This window comes from Sinocyclocheilus rhinocerous, unplaced genomic scaffold (assembly GCF_001515625.1).
Source record: "Sinocyclocheilus rhinocerous isolate Xijiao unplaced genomic scaffold, SAMN03320098_v1.1 scaffold2696, whole genome shotgun sequence".
NCBI classification, from domain to species: Eukaryota; Metazoa; Chordata; class Actinopteri; order Cypriniformes; family Cyprinidae; genus Sinocyclocheilus; species Sinocyclocheilus rhinocerous.
The window spans coordinates 29,417-41,125 of NW_015639582.1; the positions used below are offsets into that span (position 1 = coordinate 29,417).

The following is an 11,709-nucleotide window of genomic DNA, read 5'->3' on the forward strand; positions in this document are numbered from 1 at the left end:
ACACAGAGTGCGTGTGATCGCGAAATCGAAAGTGAAAGTAAACAGCGCAAACGCTCATTCAAAAATATTTAAATACACCGCATCCTGAGAGCGGCTCCCTGATGCGCCAAAATTATATACAATATTAGAGTGTTTAAAAGAGTGGACACGAAAATCGCGGGAGCGAACACATGTTGCGGGAGCAGGCGGCAATGGTCAGAGATTCAGCGGGATAAAGAAAAGAACCGAATCCCGGACATTGTGATTTCACTTTTCTGCAATTTAAAATATTTAATAACTTCAAATCATAATTTCTTATTGATCCAAACTTCACTAATAAGCATGGAGCAGGTGTGCATGTTTTGAATGTGTTTTTTCTGAGTTTTATTTTATGTTGTATGTTGGGTGAACATAATGGATTTAAGTTGAAATAACATTCTCTTGTTTTGTGTTACACAATCTTGATTGAACTAAGTTACAACAACAAAACTATAATTGTATGTAGTATTAGATAGAAATACCTCCTTAAAGCAACAACTGCACAGGTTCACTTTTTACAGTGTGCAAACAATTGCCCAGACTCTCTGAATTCCACCTGATGATCTGAATCAGGGCTCAGGTCAAGGATATAGCATCATTTAAAGCATTAAAAACCAGTTGCGCTTGTTTTGTTTGCTTTACAGGTCTGTAAAGTAGCTGAGACCAACCCAGAGAGGATGATGGGAAACACAGTGGCGTGGAGAGTACGTCAACAGCCTGAAGAAGTGTTTACATTACAAAGACCACTGTACCAGCTAAATACATACACTGATAAACAGGTAGCAGCACATGTACACAGCACACACACAGCACATACTCACACATTCACCTCACAACACACAAACACACATGAAGCCTTTTGTGAAGTCAACACTGAGCACAACATTCGAACCAGTGAGTGAGAATGCCTAATTGTATTTCAAATGCCATCTGTAATTTGTATTTCATACGTCTTTCATTATATTAAATCATTTAATTCATAGGTCTTCAACCCTGTTCCTTAAACGTGCTGTATGTAAGTTTTTGACTCTACTAAAGCATGAAAATACCATAATATGTTTGCAGATATTTAAGAGACATGCTAAGTTAACATACTTCAATCAATCAATGCTACAGTCAGTTATTCTCCTTTGAAAATGTGCGTTCCGGGCCGGAATGTCGGTCTCTGTTTTGTTTTGTGAAACCCGCCCACTGCGGGTTTCACAATTGTATTTTGGGACCCCGGGTTTCCAGTTGGCGGAAACCACAGCATATTTAATTTCATTCATCGTCAAGTGCGCTCGTTCCTGTTAGTGCCGTCAATCTGGCAACCTGCGTGTGCATCAAGTCTGAGGAGGAGGGGCCGGGTGGAAAAAACCCTCTCCAATATTTTGAATTTGGACTGCAATAATGTCACTGAATTTGGACTGTCAATCCTACATACAGCACCTTTAAGATCCGCTGTCCTGCACAGTTTAGCTAAAACCCTAATCAAATACAAATGAACCACTTGAAAAATCACCAGTGGTGTATAAAGTACCTGAAAGCCATACTCAAGTAAAAGTACAGATATCTTACCAGAAAATGACTTTGGTTGAAGTTGAAGTCACCGTTTAGAATATTACTTGAGTAAAAGTCTTAAAGTATGTGATATCTATTGTACTTAAGTACGACAAGTATTTTTTAAATCTTAAACGTACCTAAGTATTGAAAGTAAAAGTATAAGTAAATGCAAAATAGAAAAGAAGCAAATAAATATATATATATATATATATGTTAATGCACAGCTTGAGTAGCAAGATTGTGTTCAGTTTTAACTCTTTCTTCCATTTTGCATTTTTGGGTAAGAATAAAAAGCACTTCATCTGGTACTTAGTGTCTTTCATTTCAACATAAGAAATCATTTCTGGAATCTGCATCTGAAATGGCATTTAGCCTACAGTTTAATGTATCTCAGAGGGGACATGGATGTATTTAAACTGCAGTTACAGATGCATAAATAATGTTTTGTTTTTATCATAAACATAAAACGTTGAATACTGATATTTGAAATAATTTAAAATACTGATTTTTGAAATTATTTAAAACATGAAAAAAATAGTAGAAATGTGAAATTAAAACCGCCAGTAGGTGGCAGGAAGTGACTGCTAATAAGTCACTTCCTGCCAATCAGAATGATAAAGTAGCTTAGAAATAAAATTTGTGAGACAATGGGTCCCCAAGAGCAGGGTTGATGACCTAGGATTTAATTAGTTTTATGGAGCAATGGTGGACTATAGCATAGGAGCACTTAAAACAATTATATATATATTTTTTAATGTTTTATTTGTTAGGGACTGATACAATAAACATAGATGAAAATGAAAAAACAATCATCCCATGCATGTACCATAGTGCTTGTAGCCAAAGCTAATTTGCAACACTTGTCCCTAGGAGGGCTTTTATAAATTACAATTACAATAAACAAGTAGTACACAAATTTATAATATAAGTACACTAAACATGACTACGGGTTTGTTGATGTATCAACCAAGATTTCGTGGCTTTCTTAAAATTATTATAATTTACAGTAGATTTTAAATAGTCAGGCAATGAATTCCAAAATTTTACACCTTTCACTGAGAGAACAGTCTGAGCAAATGATGTTTTACAATGTATAACTTTACAGTTTCCACTAGAAGCCGCTCTAGTGGATCTACTGCTTCCCTGCAATCTCTTGAAAAATTTACATAAGGGCATAGGAGCAAGACCATTTAAACATTTAAACACAAACTTTACATAATGAAAAAAGACAAAGTGAGCAAAGCTCAAAATCTTGTATTTACTTAGGATCTGACAATGATGGTATCTTATTTGCTTTCTATCTAAAATTTTCAAAGCTCTATTGTAAAGACATTTAACCTGATTAATTATGGATTGATTTGTTTGAGACCAAATAGCTAATCCATATACCATGTGTGATATCATCGAATTTAAAAACAAAAAAGCATGATCATATGTTAAACAATTTCTTATTATTCTAAAGCTGGTAAGATTTGCTTTAATCGTTTTACGCAACTTTTTAAAATGACTTTTAAAATTTAACTGAGAATCTAAAATCATACCAAGATATTTTTCTTCTGATACTTGTTCTATAATCTAATCTTTAATTCTAATGTTTAATGATTCTGTTACCAGTAATTTTCTTATTGAAAAGCATATGGACTTTGTCTTTTTAGTATTTAAAGTTAAAAAAGAGGCATCAAGCCAAGCTGACACTTTCTCTAAATTTCTTGTTAACTTTTCTTCAATTTCCATACAGTTCCTACCAGATACGTAGACAACCGTGTCATCAGCATTTGCACTTCATCTTGTGTTACTGGTCTCTCTACGTCACTTTCTCCTGAGTTGTCTACTTGTCTGTTGCCTTCTCTTTCCACTTCCTCTTTTTCATTTGTTGGCCCACATCTGCTCCCAAGTATTTTTATCATCACGTTAGCCGTCCCATCATTCATTCCATCTTCACCAGGTGACTCTTTGCGAGTCTTTGCAATGGTCTTTCCCTCGTTGGCAAGGGAGGGTCGTTACTAGCACGCCCTTCATCCCTCACTTCATGCTGTGTGGTGTGCCATCATGTGCTTATCATGTACTTCACCATATGTCTGCACATTCCATTCTCATACAGTTTTCTATACATGCAGGCAAATACACATGATTATAATAGTAGAATAACTTAATACATAAATGACCACATTCACACCGATTATACCTGACAATTTATATTTTGATTAATTAAAATCTTCTACAGGTTCAGGTCTGGTGAGTTTGCTGGCCAGTCAAGCACACCAACACCATGGTCATTTAACCAACTTTTGGTGCTTTTGGCAGTGTGGGCAGGTGCCAAATCCTGCTGGAAAATGAAATCAATCAAATCATCACAATTAAAAGAACCAAAGACTTAAACTACTTCAGTCTGTGTGCATTGAATTTATTTAATACACGAGTTTCACAATTTGAGTTGAATTACTGAAATAAATGAACTTTTCCACGACATTCTAATTTATTGAGATGCACCTGTATATCTTTAGAATATGTAGTATTTAATTCATTAATAATTCTCATAATTACAGATTGATCCACTTCCCACCTTAATTTAAGTCTTATTTTAAATATAATTTACATTTAGTCATTTAGCAGACACTTTTATCCAAAGCGATTTACAAATGAGGACAATGGAAGCAATCAAAATCAACAAAAGAGCAATGATATACAAGTGCTATAACAAGTCTCAGTTAGCCTAACGCAGTACACGTATGTTATGACCTTAAGATAGTCTATGCATCTGTGAACTCTTTTTTTGTATGTATTTGATCTCTCTGCTCGTGTGTGTAGACATGTTTGTGTTCCAGATGGGTGTGGCCTCTGTTAACCAGCTGGAGATGGTGATTGGTCCTACTATGCACCCTACCCAGATATAAGGACCGCCCCAAACACTTGTAGTCTGCCTTTGAGCCTCGTTGACTTCGTACTGTCGTGTTTCGCTAGCAAGGTTTTTTTTTTTTTTTTACATCATATAATAAATAAAAAGAAAACAGATAGAATAGAAAAAGAATAGAGCAAGCTAGTGTTAGAGGCCTTTTTTGCTTTTGTTTTCTTTTTATTTATTATACAATTAACAAAGATAGAATACAAAAAGATTAGAGGCAAGAAGCAAGTGTTAGTTTTGTTTTTTTAAAGAAAATATGCAGTTGGTCTAAAAGGGGCACTTTTTTTTTTCAAATTAAAATATCAATTTATTAAATAATTCCACTACTGATGTTTATGTCTTATCAGTTGGAAACAAATGTATTCTATATATCTTTATCTGTTCAGAATTAATAATGTAATTATTTTGTTGCAAAACCTGTGTTGGACTGATCAAATCCTCTATGTGACTGTGTTGAAATTCTGTACATCGTAATTTTAATTTTCTCTTCCAGTCATTTTAGTTTAATTCAGGTAACATCCTGAGGGGAGCAGCAAGTTCGATTTCAAATTCATGATTTGAAAGGACTGATTCTTAAATTCTTAAAGTCTTCTGACTGCCTGCTGATGTACATGGGCCATTGTGTTTCTGCCAATAATAATGGTTGACCTGTGATGACATTTTGGAGCTCTGACATTAACGGTCACTGGCCAAGGCCAAACAGTGAAACAGCTTTTTTTCAGACTTTTGCTTCATAACATGGAGATTCAACAGCACATCCTGTAAATAAACATAAAACAGAGATAAGTTACTGACTTTAACCTTGTTCATGTAAAAGCATATCAACCTGTCAACAGCTACTCTGGTTACAGAATTACAGTCTAGAAAACATTGAACTATTATAGAAAACCATTTACTTTACTTCCCTGATTGTTGCTTGATCATCTTAATTTAAAGGCTGATGTGTTTAAACAGATTTTGGTGATATATATGGATTTGTAATCAAGAGTTTCTTATCATTTTGTCTTTCTTTTAGATTGTGTCTGATCCCAGAGTGCGTATTGAACAAGCGCAAGACAGATTCTATCTGAGCTCCAACCTCTAAAGCAAAGCCACCCAGACGAGACATGGAGTCCGCTGCCTTCAGATCCTGACCAATAATTATATGAATGTAAACTTCTTTTCACATAAATGAGTCATGCTTTGTCCTCCTACTGGGTCTACTGTCTACATATTTTTTTAACAATATTGCCTTGGATGCTTTATTTAATTTTTGGAGGATTGATTGATATGTCAGTCTTCATCTCAATAGATCAAGGAATATTTAATTCCTCATGATATGACCAGCATGCTTATGGAAAAGAGATAAACCATTTTGGGCTTATATTTTTGGCTTTTTTATAGGACAGTAGATGGCAGACAGGAAAGTGCTTTAGTGGTTTTTGAGTGTTAATTGACAGGCCTCATATTTTAGATACGTTAAAAACAATTTTGTGTCAAGAAGTGAGACTATGACCCACAACACTGTTATAAAAAGCTGCATGAGGTTTATGAACTGCAGAACAATGTTCTAAGCCATCAGAAACCTCTTGAGACACAGAATCCAGCATTTCCAAAATAATCTTTGACTTTGTTATACTGTATAAATAGTAGCAAGTGTTAAAGTACAAACCCACATGACTCGTTTCATAAACTTAACATATACCTTTATTTAGATTAGTTTATTTCTACTTACACCAAAGCTACCCTCAACAAAATGTTACTACAAAAAGAATGCTTAGGATAAAAAATATATATATATTTATAATATTTTTAAGGTACAGTGTAAAAGGCCAGTGTGAAAACTCACCATACATATAATTTAAGTCATACTGTTGATTTACAAGTTAAAATACAAACTGTTTTAGTACTAGTATTAGTAACTAGTAAAGTGAGGTGTTCATTAGAGATGATATGTAAGGAAGTCAGCTGAGGATGGTTTAGGAATGTGAATGTCATCTTTAAATAACACAAACACACTATAAACAGTATTATGTACACTGTAGACGTTCATTACAGGATTTATGAGATAAGTGCGAGGCGCTTCTTGATGAAATGAGCCACAAGGCACTGCGGTCGCTGCTGATATTCCAGGAGAACATCGTGAGGTGTAGAAATCTGATCCCCCTCAAACCGGTTCAGCAGAGTCACACACACCACTGCAGCTGCAAAAAAAATAAAAATGAATAAATCGATGACACCACTAAGTGGTCAATGACATGATAATTAAGTATCACTTTTGAGGTAATTACGTGCTGCTTGAAGGAGGTATGAGGCTTATAAAGCAGTACTGCGTAGCAGGAATATACACATGCTTAAAGAGTTAACTCGCAGAAGATCAAAATTCTGTTATCATTTTTTTCTTCCATAAAGCAAAGCTGCTTCCTCTGGTACTGTTGTAGTGGTGATGAGGAAAACAAACATTGTAAATGTCTTAACTACCTTTAAGATTGCAGACACGACACATGGCAGCAAAGACAGTGGATTCCATCTCAATGTTCCTGACGCCTGCCTCGCTGGCTTTTCTCAGATATTCCCATTTTTCTTCAGTGGAAAATGAGCACAGTGCTCCATCCAGTCGCCCTTGACCTACAACAGGAAAAAGAAGTGATGATGGAAAGAAATAACTTTTTATTGTGCAGTCTTCAAAAGGATGTCTGTTTTTGAATGCTTGTGATTAATAAGATGTAAGAGGCCCTAACAGTCAGAGTTAAAGCTATGCAAGTCTGACATGTCAGCTAAGGTTAATAGTTGGCCTTTTACAATAGCTGTTGAACAGATTGCGTGGCAATGCTAGTTATATAGTTTATACTATGTAGCACATGCAGCTATACTATATTATATATTTTAACACAACTGGAGCACCTCATTGACCAATCAACATCCAGGACCACATCTATCTGTTTTATAAACAAATTTTAACGTTTGCATTTGACACTTTTTTCCCCAAATTGACTTGCATTGCATTCAAGGTACACATTTGACCAGTTTATGCATTAACTGGGAATCAAACCCATGACACTCACATCACTAGTGGCACGCTCTACAGTTTGAGCTGCAGGAATGCCTCTGTCAGGTTTCGTATGACCAAACCCAGTATGAAAAAAAACAAGACAAAACCAAAAACAGTTACTTTACCTTCATAGAAGTCATGGGTGCACATTGTGTTTCCGATAACAGTGGGAATATCTGGAAGCTCTGAGGAATACTGCAGCAGCTCTTGGGCCACATCCTCATCTAGCTCTGTGCTTCTGACGATTACCTTTCCCAAAACCACCTGGTCAAACTGTGGCCTGAAGAACGAGTCTACAGCTTTATCTGTGATCACTACAGTGCCTGCAGACAGACCTGTGTGTTCAAAGAAAAGGCAAATCTTTTTTCCAGTGTACTTCATGCACTTCATGCACCCCGCCATCCAGCAGTATTAAGGTCTGATATATAATGCTTCAGAGTATGAATTATTGGCTGATTAAAGGTAGAGTAAGTGATTTTTCAAAAACAAACAAATCGCAAAACAAACTTGTAGCCAATCAGCAATAAGGGGCGTGTAATCGCTTACTCTGCCTTTAATGTTAAAAGTCTCCACAATTGCCATTAAAGTTAAAATCACTTGGGTGATGTATTTGCACTTCATAATTCAATCATACAATAAAGCAGGAAGTGCTCACCAACTCCGCCTGACGTGCCAATGCGAAAGATGATGACATCACGACAACGAGCATGATAGAGCAATTTAATGAGCTCATGCAACATGATGGAGATGGAGGGAACGCCCATTCCATGCTGTCAGAAACATAGAAAAATACATAAGTTATGATGCTAGTGAAAAAAGTAAACTACAGATTAAATTATATGATGTAAGACATGATTCAGCCAATAATATTGTTTCATCAAATCATTTAATAATGTAAATATATAGCCTATGCATATATGAGTCTGACCACCAGTTCTATCCACACAAACAGACGCATATAAAGATATCATTACCAATATATAAAAACAGTGGTTTACAGAGGAATGTGCTCCACAAAAAAATCTGATTAGTGATTGAACTACAGTAATTTGTCACGGTCCGCCTACTGTGTAGGAACGAGGAGCGCGGAGACGACGGAGATTAACACAAGGAACAATCTTTATTATCCAAATAATGACTTACATGGGCAGGAACACACACGTAGCACAGGGGAATAGACGTTTAACACTGGACGCTGGACACAGGAAAACACAGGGCTTAAATACTGTGAACTAAACGAGGAACACCTGACATAATAAACCCAGGGAGAAACTGGGTAATGGGGAGCACATGGGGAGCAAAACACAAGACACAGGAACACAGGGCTGACATAATTATACTAGTAACCAGATGTTTTATTTTTTGGACTTTGTCTATATATGCAAAAATGTAGGTGGTTGCTTATTGGTCCAGGTTAAAATAGTCTGCCAAGAAAACGTCCAGCCACTTATAAAAGTAACAATACAGCTATTCTCAACAAGTTGCATGATTTGAAGCATTATTCATGTCTGTGGGCTATGGCACAAAACCAAAATCAATCAAATCCATAAAAGTAAAAGCATAACTTACAGCTTGTCTTAAACACCTCTAATAATTTTTCCCACCTCATTGTTTATTAGCACTTTTAGCACTATTAGCAATATTGCTGACTCAGTATTCATATTCAGTGCAAATTTTACATACCCCCACATCACATGATCTTCATACATAATGTTCAAATCAATTTACAGGCATGTATGATGAATAAACTCTCATTTAAACACAAGTCTAATCCATATTTGAGATACTCACACTAATGGACAGCACAGGTCCCACTTTATACATGGAATAGCGGTCCGTTCCCTCACAGATATCTCTGATGTCTGCCATGTTGCCGGGCAGATTCAGCTGCTCATGGATAAACTGGGCAAAAGATCTCATCCGGTTGGGACTTCCGCCAACACAAACAAACTACAGAAAGACAGTTGTAGCAAAAGGAATCACTTTCCCCACAAAAGTTTTTTTAGATCAAACTATCTATAACACACCATTCACTGATTTCACCTGTGTCATGTTAGCCTGACTAGTCTTTTTTTGTGATTAGTGTAAATATATGCACATGTTGCATATGTATGTATATAGCTCTGCATGTATGCAGTGTTCAGTGTCGGGTCTTGTCCTTGCATGCCAGTTTTTTTGGTGTGCACAATTTATGCCCTTCGTCAATTATTTCTCAGCTCCCAGGCACTGAACTGTGTAACTGACTATAATCTCAGGCATCTTCATTTCTGACATAGCTGTCCTTAAAAAAATAATTCTGGCTCAAATGAACGTTTCTTATTTATTACTTTGCAAAATAACCCCCGTTGAGAGGATACAATAGTTTGAGTATGTTCTCCTGTATACACACACACACACACACACAAATTTATAACATCCTGATCTTTATCAATTATCCTTTATACCAGTGGCTCTTAATTCTGGTCCTGTGTAAAGTACACATCTAACATAACCAAATTATGTTTATTTACACTGTGCTCAGGGAATATGGTGTAGTGAACATGTCAATCAGAACGCAGCTCAGTTCATGAAGCTGTTGATCTGAATCTGGTGTGTCAGATAAGCGAGACATACAACATTTGAAGAGCGGCCAGAACCAGAATTGAGAACCTGTGCTCCACACATTCTTATACATCTAGCTTAAAGTGTAATCAAATTTAATGTAACCTTAAATCTGCTGTCTAGCTCTTGTCTGGTCAGGACTTACAAACCTTAACATCCCCAAACATCTGGGGCAGGTCATGGGTCTTGGTGCCCAGGTTGAAGTGGTACAAGATGTCCTCTTCCATGCTGTCCAGATGAGGGTTCTTCACATACTCCACCTGTCTGTGACACATCACATCTGTTATTGATGCAGACTAGTGTGCTACTCAAAAGGCAACAATGCAGCTAAAGAAAAATGACTTTAGAGAATGTTTTCTCAGCTTTAGAAACTTTTTATTAATTATTCATTTCATTCATTAAAAAGTCATTAAAGTAACTTCAATCTCATTTTCTCAGCATCCTGACTATCTAAGAGACATGAGAACTGAACTGAACCCAGTATCTAACACGACATAAGAACACTTTACTCAACCATCAACCTGACATGTCCAGCGACTTAAACCCTTATTTTATCCGATCTTATTAACTTTAACTTATTGCATATTCATTGATCTTTTAAAGAAGTATGCTTTGAGTAAAATACAGTTTTCTTACTGAATGTAATTGCTGTGTTCATTTCCCATGCTGTTCAGTAAAATAGGTGCCATGATTGCAGTTCTCCTCAATCTGCAAAAAAGTGGAATGAATTCAATATCTTCACACCTAGATAGGAGGAAAAATATGCAGAATTCCTTTTTTTGTACCTTGCAGCAGCTGCATTTTTCAAAGATATCCTTTAATCCTTTAGATTTTTTCTACTGCTAATTTTTGCCCTTTTATTGTGTAGACCTTTGTGTCATCAGGACCTTTGGAGAAAAAAATGTGTCTCTCTAAGACAAACTCTTATATAGAGCTCAGAATGCATTGATTGGTTATATGGGGAGGTGTAGCACCTTCTATATCTTTCTCTGCCTGGTTACTGATCTCTGGCTGACATGTTCACAAACAGACTTCTGCTCTACAGAGAGATGCAGCACTGTGCCAACATCACCTCTGAACACAGACACGTTTGAAGTGTGACTTGTACAAGTGTGTATGTGTGCAATAGTTTAGGTAGTGTATGAAGATTTTATACAATGTGAAGCTGGTTTAATTCAAAAGGCTTAAAAAGATCTTTTTTTTTTTGAAGATATAAAAATGCAGAACGTTTTCTGTGAGGTGTAGGGGGTTAGAAAATACAGTTTGTACAGTAGAAAAACCATTACGCCTATAATGGAGAGTCTGAATAAACCAACATGTGTGTGTTTGTTAGCTTACTAAACTTGTATCCTGGTTACTTGGATCTTGTATCCTTCTCCATCTGCTCCAACCCATCCCCAAGATTTAAAATTTAAGTTGTAAATGAAGTAATGCATACAGGCAACATTCATAGCTGTACAAAACTAATTACATGCATTTAAATGTAAGACTTCTTGATGCTGACTGCACAAAGGGATTATGTAACATAACAAAAATAAATATTGCTTATGTACCAATTTAATTTAAGAAATTATTGACATTCTGTAGCTGTGCAATTGCTGCTATCTGGGAAAAA

General features: G+C 36.1%; 1 protein-coding gene and 1 long non-coding RNA gene across 2 annotated transcripts; one reads left to right on the forward strand and one right to left on the reverse strand.

Moving 5' to 3' along the window:
• Positions 1 to 283: 283 nt before the first annotated feature.
• On the forward strand, positions 284 to 5,590 carry LOC107751514 (uncharacterized). The gene is made up of 3 exons (XR_001641261.1): positions 284 to 330; positions 663 to 797; positions 5,478 to 5,590. It is a non-coding gene; the product is annotated as an uncharacterized LOC107751514 (long non-coding RNA).
• Positions 5,591 to 6,207: 617 nt separating this feature from the next.
• On the reverse strand, positions 6,208 to 11,000 carry LOC107751513 (uridine phosphorylase 2-like). Its single transcript, XM_016567252.1, has 8 exons — positions 10,880 to 11,000; positions 10,731 to 10,802; positions 10,244 to 10,358; positions 9,285 to 9,443; positions 8,149 to 8,263; positions 7,619 to 7,828; positions 6,923 to 7,069; positions 6,208 to 6,645 (listed from the first exon to the last, which is right to left on the reverse strand). Exons 2-8 carry the CDS (start codon positions 10,781 to 10,783, stop codon positions 6,503 to 6,505), a joined length of 942 nt encoding a protein of 313 aa, XP_016422738.1. The 5' UTR covers positions 10,784 to 10,802; positions 10,880 to 11,000; the 3' UTR covers positions 6,208 to 6,502.
• Between the last annotated feature and the right edge of the window lie 709 nt (positions 11,001 to 11,709).